The sequence below is a fragment of the Giraffa tippelskirchi genome, chromosome 8 (genome assembly GCF_054371585.1).
Source record: "Giraffa tippelskirchi isolate mGirTip1 chromosome 8, T2T-mGirTip1v1.2.pri, whole genome shotgun sequence".
Taxonomy (NCBI): Eukaryota; Metazoa; Chordata; class Mammalia; order Artiodactyla; family Giraffidae; genus Giraffa; species Giraffa tippelskirchi.
This window is the reverse complement of record NC_137282.1, coordinates 132756209-132774803: the sequence shown is the minus strand read 5'-3', so window position 1 is coordinate 132774803 and position 18595 is coordinate 132756209. Positions and strand designations below refer to the sequence as shown.

At 48.1% G+C, this 18595-nt stretch overlaps 2 protein-coding genes and 1 long non-coding RNA gene across 4 annotated transcripts in view; 1 reads left to right on the top strand and 2 right to left on the bottom strand.

The window, feature by feature from the left end:
* Positions 1-2159: 2159 nt before the first annotated feature.
* On the top strand, positions 2160-17351 carry PRPH2 (peripherin 2). Its single transcript, XM_081518701.1, has 3 exons — positions 2160-3243; positions 12676-12922; positions 15730-17351. Exons 1-3 carry the CDS (start codon positions 2663-2665, stop codon positions 15940-15942), a joined length of 1041 nt encoding a protein of 346 aa, XP_081374827.1. The 5' UTR covers positions 2160-2662; the 3' UTR covers positions 15943-17351.
* Positions 7987-13385, bottom strand: LOC145516879 (uncharacterized). The gene is made up of 2 exons (XR_014061839.1): positions 12965-13385; positions 7987-10150 (listed from the first exon to the last, which is right to left on the bottom strand). It is a non-coding gene; the product is annotated as an uncharacterized LOC145516879 (long non-coding RNA).
* The window catches only part of UBR2 (ubiquitin protein ligase E3 component n-recognin 2), a 109947-nt gene continuing 106634 nt past the window's right edge, over positions 15283-18595 (bottom strand). For both annotated transcript variants that reach the window (XM_081518698.1, XM_081518695.1), the window contains exon 47: positions 15283-16965. In XM_081518698.1, coding sequence (XP_081374824.1) covers positions 16956-16965 — 10 coding nt within the window. In that variant the 3' untranslated portion in view covers positions 15283-16955. The remainder of the gene's footprint in view (positions 16966-18595) is intronic.

The window sequence follows — 18595 nt, the reverse complement described above, 5'->3', positions numbered from 1 at the left end:
GACAGGAATTTGAGGACAAGATGGGTTTGTTCTTAAAACTCCTTGTACTTATGCATAGACTGTTTTGAGAAGTCGAATTGCATTATCATTGGGAATGTGCATTTAATATTTTAATACAGATAGATAAATTACTCTCAAATGGCTGCAGAAACTTATAGTCTAAAGTAAATATTCCAATTAAAAAGTGGGCAAAAGTGCTGGACAGACATTCACCAAAGAAGATATACAGATAAGCATATGAAAAGATGCTTTGCATCGTATGTCATTGGGAAATACAAATCAAAACAAGCGAGATGCCACAACACACCTATTAAAATGGCTAAAATCCAGAACACTAACAACACCAAATGCAGCTAGGGTGTGGAGCAATAGGAACTCTCATTCATTGCTGATGGGGATGCAAAATAGTACAGCTACTTCAGAAGATAATTTGGCAGGTTTTTACAAAGCTAAACATAGTCTCACCATATGATCCAGCAATTGCACTCCTAGGTATTTACCCAAATGAGTTGAAAACTTATGTCCACAGAAAAATGTGCAGAGCAGAGTTTTGGTAGCAGCTTTATTTATAATTGCCCCAAATTGGAAGCAATCAAGTTGCCCTTTAATAGGTGAATTGATAAACACGCCATGGTACATTCATATTAATGGAATATTATTCAGTGATAAATAGAAATGAGCTATTACCCCTGAGTATTCATTGGAAAGACTGATGATGAAGCTGAAGCTTCAGTACTCTAGCCACCTGATGTGAAGCGCCGACTCACCGGAAAAAACTGATGCTGGGAAAGATTGAAGGCAAATGAGAAGGGGACGGCAGAGGATGAGATGGTTAGACAGCATCACCAACTCAAGGGACATGAATTTGAGCAGACTCTGGGAGACAGTGAAGGACAGAAAAGCCTGGCATGCTGCAGTCCATGGGTTCACAGTCAGACACAACTTAGTGAATGAACAACAGCATCAAACCACAAAAAGATGGAGAAACATTAAGCGCATATTGTGAAGGGAAAGAAACCTGTCTGAAAGAGTTACATGCTGTATGATTCCAACAATATAACATGGAAAAGGTAAAACTATAGAGACGGTAGCTGCCTGGGATTAGGCAGGGAGGGGAGGAGGAATGAAGAGGATATCTAGAGCAGTGAGGATATTCTGTACAATATTATATGACATAATAATGATATAATATTATATCATGGACTTCCTCATGGCTCAGATGGTAAAGACTCTGCCTGCAATGCAGGAGACCAGGGTTCAATCCCTGGGTTGAGAATATCCCCTGGAGAAGGGAATGGCAACCCACTCCACTGTTCTTGCCTGAAGAATCCCATGGATGGAGGAGCCTGGCAGGCTATAGTCCATGGGATCGCAAAGAGTCTGACATGACCGAGCGACTAACACTAATATGATATAATGGTGAAAACATGCCATTATGCATTTAGCAAAACCCATAGAACCATGCAACACAAAGAGTTAACCCTAATGTAAACTATGGACCTTAGTTAATAACGTACCGAAACTGACTTATCAGTTCTAATAAATGTATCACACAAGTGTAAGATGTTAAATATAGGGAAACTGGTTGGGGGAAAGGAGTATTTAGAAACTCTGTATTTTCTGTTCATTCTTTTGTAAACCTAAAACTGCTCTAGAAAATAAAATCTATTACTTAAAAATAATAATAAATTTACAGATTCATCAAGGATGTACATCTCATTTCTCTCATCTTTGTTTACGCTGGTGACAGAATTTTGACAGATGTTCAATTTGATGGTTCAAGTCTGGTCTTTTGTTGTTTTAATTGCATTGCCTATTTGTTCTACTTACATTGACATGTTTTCCAGATCCTTGGACTTTCCAGATTCACTTGTTATAAATCACCTGTTCATTTCCTTTGCCTGTTTTTTCAGTTGATTGTTGATTTTTTAAGATGTGGAACTGTGGCAGCTTTTTTTTTTAATGCTTATTCATTCTTTTTTTTTTTTTAACATGTTGCAAATGTTTTCTCACATCTGTCATTTGTTTTTCAACTTGGATAATGATCCAAGTTGTCCCATTTGTTGTTGTTTAGTTACTAAGTCCTGTCAGACTCTTTGCCACTCGTTAGAATGTTTCAAATTTTGAAGGAGTTTAGCCCAGAAATGTGCTTCTGGGGAGATACATGATGTGATCTGAGCTAGACTTGCAGATGAAGCCCATTCCTCTGGCCAGGCTTGTCTTTTTTGCTCCTGATGCTCCAAGCTGAACCCAGAGCTCTCTGCTCCCGGGTGTCCACAGAGGCGCTTCTTGAGCATGTTCTGAAACTGGCATGGCTTTATCTAATGGGATGAACCTGGCTAAAGAGATTAGCACGATGTCTTGTGGATCCCACTTTTAATCTGCAGTCTTCAAGCTGTCCCTGTTCGGTTGGGAAGGGAGCTACAGCGACGACAGGGAGGACTGGGCCCTTCATGAGCTGTGACTCTGTGGTCCCTGCTCCCACTCGTGGGTTAACAGGGATCCCGGTCTAGGGGGCACAACATGGGCAGCCCCCAGAGCAGCTCCCTGAAGCTTGGACCATCTGCACCTTTCCCAAGGCCCTGAGTCTTCAGCCTCGGGCTTATCGAGGTCAGGAGTGAGAGCTGTGCTGTGGGAGGCTACCGGACTGCAGCCTGCAAGTATGGCGCTGCTGAAAGTCAAATTTGACCCAAAGAAGCGGGTCAAGTTGGCCCAAGGGCTCTGGCTCATGAACTGGTTCTCCGTGTTGGCTGGTATCATCATCTTCGGCTTAGGGCTGTTCCTAAAGATTGAACTCCGGAAGAGAAGTGAGGTGATGAACAATTCTGAGAGCCATTTTGTGCCCAATTCCTTGATAGGGGTGGGGGTGCTGTCCTGTGTCTTCAATTCTCTGGCTGGCAAGATCTGTTATGACGCCCTGGACCCTGCCAAGTACGCCAAGTGGAAGCCCTGGCTGAAGCCGTACCTGGCCGTGTGTGTCCTCTTCAACGTTACCCTCTTCCTGGTGGCCCTCTGCTGCTTCCTCCTGCGGGGCTCGCTGGAGAGCACGCTGGCCCACGGGCTCAAGAACGGCATGAAGTTCTACCGGGACACGGACACCCCGGGCCGGTGTTTCATGAAGAAGACCATCGACATGCTGCAGATCGAGTTCAAGTGCTGCGGCAACAACGGCTTTCGGGACTGGTTTGAGATTCAGTGGATCAGCAACCGCTATCTGGATTTTTCCTCCAAAGAAGTCAAAGAGTGAGTGGCCTCCAGTCCTGGGGTCAGAGTGATGGAGGGCACAGGGACCCCAGCCTCTGACTCCCCCTGCTCAGGGCCTTTTCCTCCCCATTGGGTGCTCTGGGTATACAACTTATTACCAGTGTGTGTGTGTGAGGGTGTACTTGATTGGACATATGGAACTGTCAATATTCTATCATTTTTTACCTATAAAATTAGCAGCATTTTACGATTCAACCTAATGTTTGGCTAAGACGGGAGGACATTGTCAAGTTATAGAAGCAGCTTGAATGCGGATGGCCAGGGGAGACCCAGCCAGGGCTGTGTCTGCTTCATACAGGAGGGACGGGTCACATATACTGAGACGGTATCTGGCTGCTTGTCTCATTCACTCAAAGTGAATGGATTCAGTCCTACAAGCATAAATTTCTGGGCTGGTCCCTTGTTTTCCAACTTTTCAACCCTGAGCATCCATTCTCAAGGTGTTTGTCCCTGGATACGGTGGAAAGAGCAGATGATGGGGGCAGTCAGGGGGTCTAAGCTGTAGCTTTGTCTCTATTGTTCATTAGATGGTGACCTTGGACAAGGCCTTTGACATCTTGGGCCCCCTGCTTGACCATCTCTTTTTAAAATTACTTATTGTTGTGCCAGGTCTTCGTTGCTGTGCATGGGCTTTCTCTAGTTGCGGCAAGAGGGGTCTACTGTCTGCTCTCTAGTTGAGGTGTGCAGGCTTCTCACTGTGTGGCTTCTGTGTGGAGCACAGTATCTGGAGTGCACAGGCTTCAGTAGTTGTGGTACATGGGCTTGGTGGCCTCGCGGCATATGGAATCTTCCCCGACTAGGGATTGAACCTGTGTCCCCTGCATTGGCAGGAGGGTTCTTAACCACTGGAACACCAGGAAGTCCTGTTTGCCCATCTTTTAAATGAAGGCACCAAAATACATAACCTTGGTGATTATCTCCTAGCTCTGTCTAGAGCCTGGCATACAATAGGTGCTCAATAAATGCCTCCTGGTGTTTACTACTTAAGTAATAATAGTGCAACTTGATAAAGTGTTTCTAAAATGTTCTTGGCTTGTGTAAAAGTAAAATCCTGAGGGGGATGTAAGGAAATGTTCGAGAGGAGAATCTCACCCTTTGTGTTGACCCTGGCATACCCCTCTTCCCAGAGACCCACCATTTGAGCCTTGAGTCATTTTCTGGGGAAAGGGTGGCCGGCCCTGAGCCAACGGCTCTCCCCCACCTCTTCTTTCTGTCTGACTCTCCCCATTCCCTGGCTGAGGCCAGGGGTTCAGTTGCTCCCCCAGGTGATTTATCCTGAGTGAGGCTGGTGAGTCAGGGGGACGTGCACCCGGGACACTGCGCACATTGGCTGCAGGACATGGGTGAAGCCCAGGTGGAAGGGAAGTCAGAATGAAGGTCACTGCTTGGGACTGTATTTTCTTTGTGGGAGGGGATTACTTCCATAAATCCCTTGTCAAGGAGGCTTGTAAACCACTCTGCCCTTCCTAGGGGACAGGTCTGCAGAGACGGCACGAAGTGGTATGATTTATATATGTTGCCCCAGAAGGGTGTGAAGCCAGAGGGACAAGCAGATTTCTAGGGGTTAGGGAGAATGGGGAGAGTGGGAGTTGAGAGTAGAACCAGCTTTTGTGATGGGCAGCAAGGGGTTTCTCATCCTCTCTGTCATTTTCCTTGAATGTCTTCTGCAGGGTCAGTCCTTGACAAGACTTACAGGATCTCTCTGTAATCCCCAAATCCCCTTCTGTCCCAGGGTAGAGCAATGTTCCAGGCCGCTCCACTCCCAGTGGTCGGCATATCCAAATTGTCAGGCCAGCATTAAACTTGATCAAAATCACCTCAGTGCCCCACACCAACTTATCAGTGTGAATCTATCCTAACTCCACTGACTTGGAAAAAATTTTCTCTGTTGCACACACACACACATATGGTCACAACATTAAGAGAAACTGAACATCCCTAACTGAGCCTGGCACTTGTGGGCTCAGCCAAGCATGGACAGATGGTTGGTTTGGGGAGACTTCCCACAGGAATCTTTAAGGTCAACGGCTGGTTCCTGAAGGCTCCTGATCATGGAGATCAAGTGGAATAATGCAAGATGTTTTACAAGAGTTTACAAGCCTTTGACCCGGCCCAGTCTCACCCCAGCCTGCCCTGTGGCTATGTTGCTGGGGCTTTTGGGAGGAAAAGCATCATTATTTGGTGTGCACAAAACCTCTCCTGGGGGGGGTTGTATTATTTTTAGTTGTTGTTATCTCTATTTTGTAGAAATTTGAGCCTCAGAGAGGTTAAGGGATGTTCCTAAAATCTCACAGCAGGAAGTAGCAAGCTGGGACTGGGGGTGGGACAGATTTTTGGAAAACAAGCAAACCAGCTTTATGGACAGTCTACTCCACACACCACACAACTCACCCGTCTAAAGTGTGCAATTCAATGGCTTTTAGTATATTCACAGAGTTGTGCAACCAGTACTGAGGTTGATTTTAGAACGTGTTCTTTGTCTTGCAGAGAAACCCTGCACCCTTCAGTGTTCACTCCGACCTCCCCTGCCCCCAGGTCCAAGTATCCACTACTCCCCTTTCTGTCTCTATAGGCTTCCCTGTTCTGGCCACTTCATTTTGAATGGAATCATGTGGGATTTGTCCTTTGGGGTCTGGATTCTTTGGTCAGTGCACTGTTTTCAGATTTCATCCATGTCGCGGCAGGTGTTAGCGCTTTTTCCTTCTTCTGCTGGGACACTGTCCCGCTGTGGGGAGGGCCAGCTCTTGATTCTGCTCTTTCCACTCTGCCGTTTCCACTCCACCTTGCAGGCGTTAGATGAGTGCTTGTTCCCCAATGACTGATGCCTCTGGAAGGGGCCGGTTTACCTCAGATCGTCCCTCCTGTCTCTGTCTTGTTCTTTCCTTCCTTCTCCAGAGGCCCAGTGGAAGGTGTAGGCAGACATGATACAGGCTCAACAAACACCTGTGGATCGTGGTGGGATTCCTGTCCTTCTGTGTCCGGATCTCAGGTCATCATGAGGCCGCCCCCAGAAAACTGGACCCCCCTTCCAAGACTCCCCGTGGGCTGTGGCACCCGGGACGGGACTGTGCTCCATTCTCTTGTGTTTACTTTCTCTCTCCCTCCCCAGCTCGGGGATCCTGAGCAAGGGAGGGGACTGTTACAACTAGGGGAGGTCCTCAGAGGAGTCCAGGAATGCTGCCTCCCTCTTGAGTCTTCAGGGCAAGGTACTGGGATATAGATTTATAGTTCTTAGCCAGAGCTGCTTTTATTACTATGTTTTTTGCATTTTCAACTTTTATTATGGAATATTTCAAGCATTTACAGAAGTAGAGAGATTATAAGAAATCCCCATGTACCTATCACCTTACTTTGATAAATGTAAACATTCTCCTTTTCTCGTTCCATCAATACTGCCCTCGCTCCCCCAAAACACACATTTTCCTCAGTCTGAGTATTAAGAAGCAAATCCAGGGCATTGTATCTTCCTCCCTGTAAATACTTTGGGAGGAATTTCTAAGAGATAAAGAGGGTTGTTTTTTGTGTTTTTTTTTTGCCTTTTTGTTTTTGTTTAACAGATGCACAATAGTAATCATGTCCACTAACACTACTATCATCTAATACCCTGTCTGTGTTCAGTATTCTCTGATTGTCTCAAGATGTCTTTTACAGTTGGTTTGCTAAAATCAGGATCTAAATCACACTTTGCATTTGGTTGTTAGGAGACCTAACAACCTTTCTTACTCTTAACAGTTACCTTTTTCATGCCATGTGCATCTTGGAGGAAGTCAGCCACTTGTCCTGCAGAATTCCTCAGATTCTGGGCTTGGGTCGTTGCAGCCAAGAGCTGTCATCTAACATGTTCTTATGTCTCGTGTGTTCCTGTGTAAACCGGTAGTGGGGCTAAGGTGTGGCTGGATTCAGGTTCAGTTTTGGCAAGAACACCTGCTAGGGTGCTGCTATGGCACCAGGCAAGACATGAGGTCTTCAACCAGTTTATAATAATAATTTTGTTTTCGTTCACGCCACTGGCATGTGGGGTCTTAGTTCCCTGACCAGGGATGGAACTGTGCCCTCTGCAGTGGAAGCATGGAGTCTTAACCATTGAACCAGAGAAGTCCCTATAATCATTCCTTTAAGGTTTCTTCCTGTTTTCATGATGAGCTGAGCTTCAGGGTCTTGGGGTGAGAGGCAGAGTATGAAGAAAATCAGAGGCCTTGGCACCGTCAGCCTGAGGGAACTGTAAGCCAGGAAGGCCTGGCCTGGGGCCCTCGGTCTGAGGAAGAAGCTGGCACTGAGCTCTCACATCTTACTGTCCTTTCCACGGAACCCAGCGGACGGTAAACTCTTCCTAAACAATTAAGAGGTATCTCGAAAATTCTGGACATTGGCTAGGAGATCCCTGAGACAGGGCTGTGTCTCCTCTGACTGGGGCTCCCTGAGGCAGGGCTGTGTCTCTCCTCAGACTGGGGCTCCCTGAGGCAGGGCTGTGTCTCCCCTCAGACTGAGGCTCCCCAAGTACAGGTCTGTTTCTCCCGCTGAGACTGGACTCTCTGGTGCCAGTCTAGATCTCTCATTGGATCAGTTCTCCCTGAAAGCAGCGCAGTGTCTCCTCTCCGAGTGGGGCTTCCTTGGGAAAGGCTGGGTCTCCTCCTCTCCCCCTGCCCTTCAAAGAGATACTAATACTGCACTTGTTGTATACCAGGTTCTCTATGTGTATTAACCCAATTAATCTCCATCACACCACTGTCAGAGACTTTATTGTCATTTCTCAGGTGAGAAAACTGAGGCTCTCAGAGATCAAGCGATTTGCCAAGGTTCCACAGGTGTCACTCAGCTGGCAAGCGGGCTGGGAATTGACTCATTATCAGTTTACACTCCTGGATCCCTCCTCTCCTTTCCCCTACTTATTTCCAAATGGTGTTCCTTATTGATCTATTAATTCACCTACCAAATTATATTGCTTTTTCCAGGAAAACTGCAACATGATGATTTTCCCAAATTGTATCTTGGCTATGAGAGAGTGAACTAGAACAAAGCCTTATCTTAATCAAGACCCCTACAACCCTTGGTGAGCCCTGAGCAGAGATTTGTAGCCTGGGAAATACTCTGATATAAATAGCCAGCTCACCAACTAAGGAGCTCTCCTCTGCCTGACTTTGTCTTAAGAGGGTGAGTGGAGCCTTAATCTGTGGTTGGAACCAGGGCAAGTGCTAAGTAAACAAGACAGTACTTCTGAGGGAAAGGGAGGGCTAGTTCCAGAGATATGGGACCCCAAGAGATCCTAGGCTGGGGGAACCCCAATGTCAATCAAGCCAGGGCTGCCCTCCCTTAGGCCTCAGTCTGAGAAAGAGACACAGCCCTGCCTCAGGGAGGATGAAGCAGGTCTGCAGGCCTTACCCCAGTTGAGGGAAACCTGGAGAGTGCACAGGAGAGGTGATAGTAGACAAGGAAAGGCTCCTGGGACAGGGAACAGTGAGGAGAACTCACACCTTTCTAGGAAGTTTAGCTAGAAAAGGGCTTCCTTCCCTGGTAGCTCAGCTGGTAAAACATCCACCTGCAATGCGGGAGATCTGGGTTTGATCCCTGGGTCGGGAAGATGCCCTGCAGAAGGGAAAGGCCACCCGCTCCAGTATTCTGGCCTGGAGAATTCCATGGACTGTATAGTCCACGGGGTTGCAAAGAGTCGGACACAATTGAGCGATTTTCACTTCTCTAGCTAGAAAAAGCCAACAGGCAGGAAGGCCCTGGAGACTCTGAGGAAACTGTGAGGGGAGAGGTGGGAAACTGCTGTGGGCTGGTCTTCCACTTGCTGTGTAACTTGGGTGAAGGCTTGCCCTGCTCTGGGCCCCATTTCCTCCTGGGTAGAACAGTCTGGTGGGCTGCAGTGTCCCCCAGAGTCCGCCGACTGCCTCATCTCAACCTCCCCACAGTCCCTGATCGTCCCACCTCACACAGTCCACAGCTCACATGTGCAGATTTGGGACTCAAAGGCCAGCTCTCTGTGCTCTAACCCACTGCCCTCCATGGGGATGCTGGGGCTGGCCTAGGTGGGAGTGGGTTCCAGGGGCTGCCTGCAGGTCAGAAACAGGGACGAACAGCATCTGTGTTTGGGGACCAGGGCTGTGGGGGCATCTGGCCCCTCAGGATGGGGCTGGGAGCCCCAAGGGGAAGGTCTCTGCTCCAGTCCCCGCATGGGGGCCACCCCGGCCAGCGGAGCCTGGGGCCACACGGGGCTGCTCAGGCAGCGGCTCCCAGGTGCACGTGAGCTTCAGAGCGACCCCTCCTGCCCTTGGACAAATGCTGCCCAGCCCCAGCTGAGGGCCAGCAGGGAGCTCTGTCCTCAAAGTCTGGGTCATAGCAGGGGCTCCCCCTCTTTTCCACAGCCGGCAGGGCCCACACCACCCACACACGTGTGACTGCTCCCCAGTGGAGTAGTGATCTATTCCACCATCGCTGCTCCCTGAGGACACACAGGGCTCCTGTGAAAGCTCTTGTTCAGTCACCCGGCCCAGCCCCGGCCCAGGAGTCCACATTTCCTGCACAGTTAATATGTACCAAGCACTCTTCTAAGCCTTTTTACATGGATCCCTTCACACAAGCCTCATGTCAAGTCCATTTTACAGATGAGTAAGCTGAGACCCAAAAGGGTAAGGAACTGGTCCAGAGGGATTGATCTGAAGTAAACTAAGGCTGTCCTGCTCTTATCATGGTCCTAGTCCTAGATCACCTGTGCATCCAGGGCCAGCTGTGCTGTGGGTCCTGCCCATGAAGCAGAGGCAAGGGAGTGCAGGGCAGGTGGAAATATGGTTACCGTGACCCAGGCGAGGATTATTCTGGAACCAAGGAGGCCACACCGTGCAGAGCTTTCCTCAGGTCTTAACCATACCTATCAGCAGACAGTTCACTGAAAAGAAACCACAAATGGATCTTAAAACATATCGAAAGATACCCAATTTCACTCATAAATGAGAACAAAAAAGAAATTTAGAACAACTTTGGAGATATTATTTTTCATCTATCAGGTTTTGGCAAAGATCAAAAACAGGACTTGTGTGGGTGTGGCCAGTGGAGATGTCACTGTACAATCCCCCAGAATAGAGAGACGGCAGAGCTCGCGTGCAACCACAGATGGGCCCTGATGCAGAGACGCCTCTTCTAGGAACTGATGCTCTAGATGTAGTCCCAGTATACAAACTGACCCCTGTCCATGCTTGTTTTAAGACGACACTGGGAGAATCCCCGATGTCCACCGGTAGGGAACTCGATAGTACCCCATGGGCTATCTGCACACTGGGGATACCATGCACCTCATTAAAACCTGGAGAACACTCCCCACTGACAGATATAAAAGATCTCCAAGGTATTGTTAAGGGAAAAGATAATGGTTTAAGGCAGTGTCAATATAATGTGACCATTTGGGTAAAAACAAAACAAACACGAAGAATTTTTGCAAAATTTGAATTTGCTTGTCCATGTGTGAGGCTTCTGTAGAAGGACAGACAGAGCTGGCCACAGTGAGGGCACTTGGAGGCTAAGAGACAAGAATGAGTGGGAGAATTTTTTGAATCAAGGAGATTTTACTTAGAAGCTAAACATTAACATCTTTTTTTTTCTTTTTTTTCTGGCTGAGTGGAATGGGGAAACTTAGTTCTCTGACCAGGGATCAAACCCATGGCCCCTGCAGGGGAAGAGTGGAGTCTTAACCACTGGACCTTCAGGGAAGTCCCTGAACATCTTTTAATTTTTTTAAAAAATATTTATTTATCTGGCCGTGCCAGGTCTTAGCTGTGACACGTGGGATTTAGTTCCCTGACCAGGGATTGAACCCAGGCCCACTGCATTGGGAGTGCAGTCTTAACCACCGGACCACCAGGGAAGCCCTTGAACATCTTTTTAAGAGTATAATTAGTTACCATTTCAATGAATATTGTTGGAAATAATTTCTATTATGAACAATTACATGCTCCCTATTCTAATGCCGTAAAAGTCGGCTGTTATTATGTAATAACGTCTTGCAATTAAAAAAACCCATTGTTTTACTCAAGAAAATGTGCACATAATCAAGTGTGCAAATATTAAGTGTGCAGCTACATAAATTTTTTTTTTTTGATTTTTGGCTGCGTCATGAGGCTTGTGGAATCACGGTTTCCTGACTAGGGTTTAAACCTGTGCCCCCTGCAGTGGAAGTGCAGAGTTGTAATCATGGGACCACCAGGGAAGTCCCTGCCCCTTTTGAATTTTGAATCCACATGAATGCATGGTGTGCTCTAACCAAATATAAATAAATAGAGAAATGTGAAAGTTGTGCAAGCTGCATCCTTCAGGTGAATAAGGCTCTTCTACCCAGCAGGAAAGGGTGGGGCAGAGCTCAGTGTGGATGGACAGCAAGCCATGGGTAAAGACTCATTCCTTGGCCCTGCTGCAAAGGCCCAGGGCCAGAGCAGGCCTTCTGAAAACATCTGCTGAACAGAACTGATCTGGCCAGAGGGGCTGTTGGTTGTCCCCAGAGCTGTAAGGAGGAGATGAGGTTAGAGAAGAGGCTGGGGGCTAATGTTGATGGTCACGAATGCCAGGCAGAGCCTTGTCTCACACTTACCACCTTTCCTGTGGCGCTCATACTACCAGCCTGGCACGGCTCCAAGAAATCACTGCATGCCAGGCCCTGGCAGCACACAGAGTTGTTGGGTGATTTTTTCGCATATATCTTTATTTTGGACTTTATAAAACCGATGCAGTACTCCATAGACTGGGGTCAAATGTTGTCTACAGTGCAACATCCATGTCCTGATACACATAGTAGCTGCCAGGAGTACAGTGCTCATGTTGATCTTGTGTTCAGTTGGGTTAAAACAACGGGCAATAAAAGAATGAACACATTCCTTGTGTGTGTGTGATCCACTCTTGTCTAAATGTCCCCTCCTGTGACTTCCTTCCTATCTACACTGCTAGTTATCCCAGGATCTTGAAGAAACACTGAACCTCTAATAGGCTACCCTCTGGCAGATCAGGACAGTGAACAGTACTCTGGATCTCAGTTTTACCAAAGGTTACTCAGAGGCTTCCAGGGCGTTTCAGGATCAGCAGGTCCATAGAATCCTTCAAATGTCTTATAAGATTTTGTCAAATCTCCATTGCTATCCAAGGGCTAGAATATATATGTTCCTTATTTACTTGCTTCCTGGTTTATCATCTGTCTCAACCCTCTACACATCAGCTCCAGGAAGCTGGAGCCTTGGCTTTCTGGGTTACTCCGCCATCTTCAGCAGCTGGAATAGTGGCTTGCGCGTAGCTGACGTACAGCAAATTAGTTCTCGAGAAGAATGAGTGAATGAACATCCCAGATTTTCAGAGAAGGGGGATGGGAGAAATGGGCACCTGCCGAGAAGGCCAGGGGGCCGGCCTCAAGGCGACTATCTGTTTCTCCTGCAGCCGCATCAAGAGCAATGTGGACGGGCGGTACCTGGTGGATGGCGTCCCCTTCAGCTGCTGCAACCCCAACTCACCACGGCCCTGCATCCAGTACCAGCTCACCAACAACTCTGCGCACTACAGCTACGACCACCAGACGGAAGAGCTCAACCTGTGGCTGCGTGGCTGCAGGGCCGCTCTGCTGAACTATTACAGCAACCTCATGAATACCATAGGCGCTGTGACACTCCTCGTCTGGCTCTTTGAGGTAGGCCCTGGTCAACGAGGGGGCAAGACGAGAGGGACTCACCTGCCCCACTGGGACTCATGGGGTGGAGCTGGGCCCAGGACTCCCTCCTGGCAACCAGCCCTCTGCTGGCATGCAGGCAGGCCCAGCCTTGAACATTGGCACTTCCACTTTTTGTTTCTGTCCTACTACTTAAAAAAAAAGAGTTGAAATTCACAGTACATAAAATCAATCTTTTTAAAGTGAACAATTTGGAGGCATTTGGTACATTCACAGTGTTGTGCGACTACCACCCCTATCTTGTTCCAAAATACTTCCACCACCCCCTCAAAAGAACTCATATTCATTATGCAGTCAGACCCCTCTAGCCCTCCCACTAAGCCCCTGAACCACCCATTTTTGTTCTGTCCTTGTGGCTTTGTCTATTCTGGACATTTCATATAAATGGAGTCATGTAATACATGACCTTTCATGTTTAACTTCTTTCACTTTGCATGTTTTTGAGGTTCATCCTGTGTCTCCACTTTTTGCACCTGAGGTCTCAGAAACTTATTTAACCTCTCTGTTATAGGGAGCTGACAGCACTTAGCTCTGGGGCTACCAGGAGGCAACAGGAGTTACAGGCACATTGATTTGTGCTACTCTTGAAATTCTGGTAACAGTTTACCTGGTATTCTGCTTATCTGTAGGTTCATTTTCCATCCCCGTTAGGTTTAATTCCTCTCTGTAGCTGCAGGGCTTCGGATGTAGCAAGCCCTCATTCATTCATTTATTGAAGAAATAATTCTCAAACATCTGCGTGCTGGGAGCTGTCCTGGGTGCTGAACTGGCCCATGTCAAGGAGGGGTAAACTGAGGTAGTACAGAGGGTGACTCATGGGCTCCTGCTTTGAGCTGACAGCAGGAAACCCAGCCTACAAAAGCTAAGTTTACAAAACCAGAAATATTAGGTGAGGAAACTGCCCATCAAAGAAGATTCACTGAAAGCTTCCTTTAAGTAAGTCTATCTTTAGTGCTATGAAATTCACAGGTAGGTGTGCTCTCATCTAAGACACACCACTTCTAACTCACCACATCACACCAGAGGGATTGAACTGCCTGTTGAGGGGGGGATGAGATGGGGAGGGAGGCCTTCTTCTCACACTGAGGCAAACGCAAGCATATTCATGGAGATTTATTGGTCCCTGGCTCCTTGAGGCAGAGTCTTAAGAATGAGTCTTACGTGAGTACAGTGAGGAGAGAAGGTTAGAAGGTAGAATGAGGAGAGAAGGTTAGGAGATCGCATCCCTTGAAAACCCATGAAAAGAAGAAAGGATAACTGAAGGATAACTGAAAGGATAACTGAAGTCAGTGGGAAAATGGAGTTCCACTGGCTGCCTATCCGCTTACCCATTTTTCCAGAAATCTAGCGACTGCTTAAGAAGAGGAACAGTTCACTGGGAACAGGGAGTTTGCATGCCCTTGACTTTTGCTTGAGGCTTTTAGCGGGCAGACTCTGTGATGGGCACAAGGGTGGCTGAGCTTATAAGATTCTGCCCTCAGCCTTGCCCTCCGGGGTTTCACAATCCAGTGAGGATATGACACCTCAATACTACTACTAGTGGAAAATTCATAGTGTGGCAGGAGGCCTTCTTGAGGAAAGAAGGAAAGAATCAGAATGGGCACATGGATACTAGGAGGACTTCCTGGAGGAGGGATTTTTTTCACTGTAAAAATATCTTATTAAACTTTCAGTCAACAATAATTATAACAAACCCCTAAAACTGCTAGTTACTATTATCATGCACTACCGTAATTATAAAATACTCCCAGAGCGTTCATTCACAGATGTCTACTGAGGCCCTACCACCATGGATGCCCTTCTAGGGCTGGGACAGCAGGTGAACAAGATGCATCAAGGCCACTCCTGCCCTCAGGGGGTGGATGTTCTCAGTTAGTGGGGCCTAGGCCTCTCACAGAGTTTGCTATACCATCAAAGGAAGAGTGCAAGCAAAGCAGGAATTTGTGTAGAAGCAAGTGGCCAACACAATACAGGGTTAGAAGAGTAGAAAGAATACTTACCACGTGGCCTAATAAGCAACTACAGCTGGCACTCCTATTCATCCTTGCTGTGCATGAGGTGCCACGCTCCACACACACTGAGGTGTCACAGCACGCCCATGCAACAGGCGGTACTTCATCTGAAAATCTGCAAACCAGACAAGTAAACTGAGGCTTCCTGGTCACATGGCTGGCTACGTGCCAGGGCTGAGGCTTGAATCCAGGCATTCTGGCACCAGAGTCTGTAGTAGTGACTGCCAGTGAACAAATCCAAACCAATCACCCACTCATCCCCATACTAATCAGAATAACAGAAGTAGAGGGAAACCATCTATCACCTTGTTTGCAGGAAAAAAGATGACTTTTTATTCTGTCCAGCAAACAGTTGCTGAGCACCCAATATGTACCAAGCAATGTGCTAGGAATGAGGTGGAGGTGGGCATGGAGAAGGAGCCCAGGATTAATGCCCCCTAGGACAGGGGAGACCTAAGGGGAGGGGCACCCCTAATACTGTAGGTAGAGAAAATGGCACATGGTAAAACTGGAAAGGAGAAAGGCCGGGGTGGGCAGGATCTAAAGAAACCTGGAGTGACTGGAAAGGGAGGAGAACAGGGTCAGAGGTGAGGCGGGGGCAGCGGGAGGTGTTTCGAGCTCTCAGGCATGGCTGGGGCAGGCAGGCCCTCGTCAGCTCAGACCCCACAGGGCCTTGTTTGAAGGGCCCCCATGGCTTCTGGGTAAGCCCCGCCCAGCTACTTCCCTGCTCCTATAAGTCTCCTCTCCCCACACTAGGTGACCATCACCATAGGGCTGCGCTATCTGCACACGGCGCTGGAAGGCATGGCCAACCCCGAAGACCCCGAGTGCGAGAGTGAGGGCTGGCTTCTGGAGAAGAGCGTGCCAGAGACCTGGAAGGCCTTTCTGGAGAGTGTGAAGAAGCTGGGCAAGAGCAACCAGGTGGAGGCTGAGGGCGAGGACGCAGGCCAGGCCCCAGCGGCAGGCTGACGGCCCTGCAGCCCCCTCCCCTCCGAACACTGAAAAGTAGTGGACTCCAGGAACTTCGGATACCCCCCGATCCCATCATAATCTCCCAAAGAGGGCGGCTGTCTCACAGAGGCTCTTCTGGATGGTGGGATTTAATATTCAGGGCCCCTAAAAACTTCTGTTGAATGAATGTCTCAAAATGTGAGTGCACGAGTCCTGCTCAGCCCCACTGCCCTAGGACGCACCCTCATGGTGGGCTCATGGAGGGCCTCTCAGCAGATGACTCTTCAGTCACGGGAATTCAGTTCCACCCTGAGGCTGCTGGCCACAGCTGAGGGCTGCTCTCCTTTCACAAGTTGGCCGTTCTGGTGAGCTCCAAGTTGCTTCATTCTATATCCCAAGTGTCACTTGACGCATAAGCCCAGGAATTTGAAAAATGTACTGGTCATGCTGTCAGTTTTTTCAAATGCAAAGACTGAGAGGTCAGCCATTTTATATAATTATAGACGGTGAGGGACAGTTGTATTTTTTTAAGAGTAATGGTCTCTCCAAAGCACTGAGAGCTCCAAAGAGGAATTCTCAATCATGAGGCAAGAGAATTTAAAGAGGGGGGATTATATCCCCCAGCAAAAACAGCTTTCGTGTCACCTTCACAAGCCCTTAGCACTTAGCCAGGAGTGAGCCACGGGCTGAGGGAGTGGGGCTGCTGGCAGGTTCCAGATAACGTGCCGGTTGACCTCCTTGGGCTTGTCCGTGGAAGCGCTGGGTCTGTGGCAAAGGAGCAACAATGAGACAAGAGTCCACCCTTTGGGGACTGGGCCTCACCTCCAGTGGGCCCAGGGATGCCCAAAAGGTGCTGTGACAGCCCCTGGACAACACGAGCCGTCCACAGTGGAGGGTGGAGTCCTCTGCAAGCTCTGTTCTGCTTCTTCCCCCAAATATCCATCCTGCAAAGGGTACTTCCAGAACACCTCTGCATTAAAGATTCTTTGAGACTTCTCCTCTTCCCACGCTAGTAATTGCGAAAGAAGTTTTCACCTCCCTCTGGAAAAAGAGAGAAAAGCAGCTTTCAGGGGAAGGAGGGAATGATTTCACTGCTGTCCTGAGTCTATAGTGTGGAGATAGTAAGACTTCTGGTGCTGCCTGGGCTATGTGCTGGGGCTCAAACTCGCCCAGACCAGATCAAAGATGTTTGAATATCCTGTCAGACTTTGGTCCCAGGTTGAATTCAATTAGACTTCTGAGTGTGGAAACCAAGGAATAATCCACGCGGACAACACTGAGGGAGTCCATCCCTCGGATGAGGGTCCCAGAGCTCTCCCCTCCCAGGGGTGCTGAGAACCATCAAGAAAATGCCACTCTAGGCCCGCACGCTTGACGATGCTGTTGACAGCTGTACAATAGACATTAAAAATTATATTATACAAAAATCACCTTTTTTAAATGCCTGTCATAAATGTGTGTGCTAAATGTGTTTAGCACAGGATCCCTGATTCTTGCTGATAGTTGCTAACAAAACCAAATGAATCCTGACACTGAACAGAGGCGCTTCTCATGATCAGGGAGCTGTCTCAACAGCCTGGGTGTCACCTCACCTCTGATCTGCGAGAACAGGGACTATCAGGATATCCAAATAATCTCAACATTTCCTAGAATTTGGACCAGAACGGAATTTAGTATTTTAGCCATGTGGAATCTCAATTTAGTGATTTAAGCAAAAATTCCACATCTTCCCCGCCCCCCCCCCCCAACTCTGGTCAGAATTTGAGCACTGTTGGGAGGATCAAGGGCAAACAGACCTTACAATAAATATCAGTTGATTCAAAGCAGACTGTGTAGGGAGCCGGGAGCTGGTGTACTGAATTAAGAACATGCAGATGACAATCTGCCGGATGAGGAGGCATAAGCCACAATGCAGGAAGCTCCCTCAGCATCCCACCTCCCACTTTAGGGAAGTAACCACTGGAGGCAGTTTCAATGCGCTCATACAAAGGAAGTAAGTTCACAAAGTCTCTTACTTACAGGTCCCAGAATAGAAAGGGGTGGGGTGGGGTTGGGGCTGTGGACTGAGCCAGTGGAAGGGCGGTCCTTCATCCCAGGTCATGAGAGCAGGAGACAGAGAACAGGGCAGTGAGCACCTATTACGTAAGAGGTGGCTGGGCTAGGCTCCATCTTGAGTGTTTCTTTTAAAAGGAGCCTCAGGAAAAGCAAAGTAGGAACACTGCCGGAGGGAAACCCGAACTCAGGTCTTTGTCTGAATGTACTGAGCTGGGCTGTCACACGGCAAAATGCTTAGGCAGCAACTCCCAATAGCTGTTTTCTCATCACAAAGACTGCATCTCTGATTGAGGTGGGCTGCATCCGTGAGTCTTCTCAGGTAGCTGCCAGAGCAAACTGCCCATCTTGTTTGGTCCTCTACAAGTGCCCAACAAGACTGGGATCAGGTTTTTCTATGTGTCTAACCTCAGTCTTTCTTTGGGCCAGTGTATAAGTTCATTTCTCCCAAGGGACTCAGCTTTTCAAGTCTTGCCAGCCTAACCCTGGGGGAAGGTGAGAGGTAAAGACAGCATCTTAGGATTTCTGTTTTTAAAACAATTACTCCACAGTGAAGGAGCAGTAACAGCTATTCTGAACATTTAATAGGTGTCCTAGTATCTGTGGCCTCAGCTCAAGA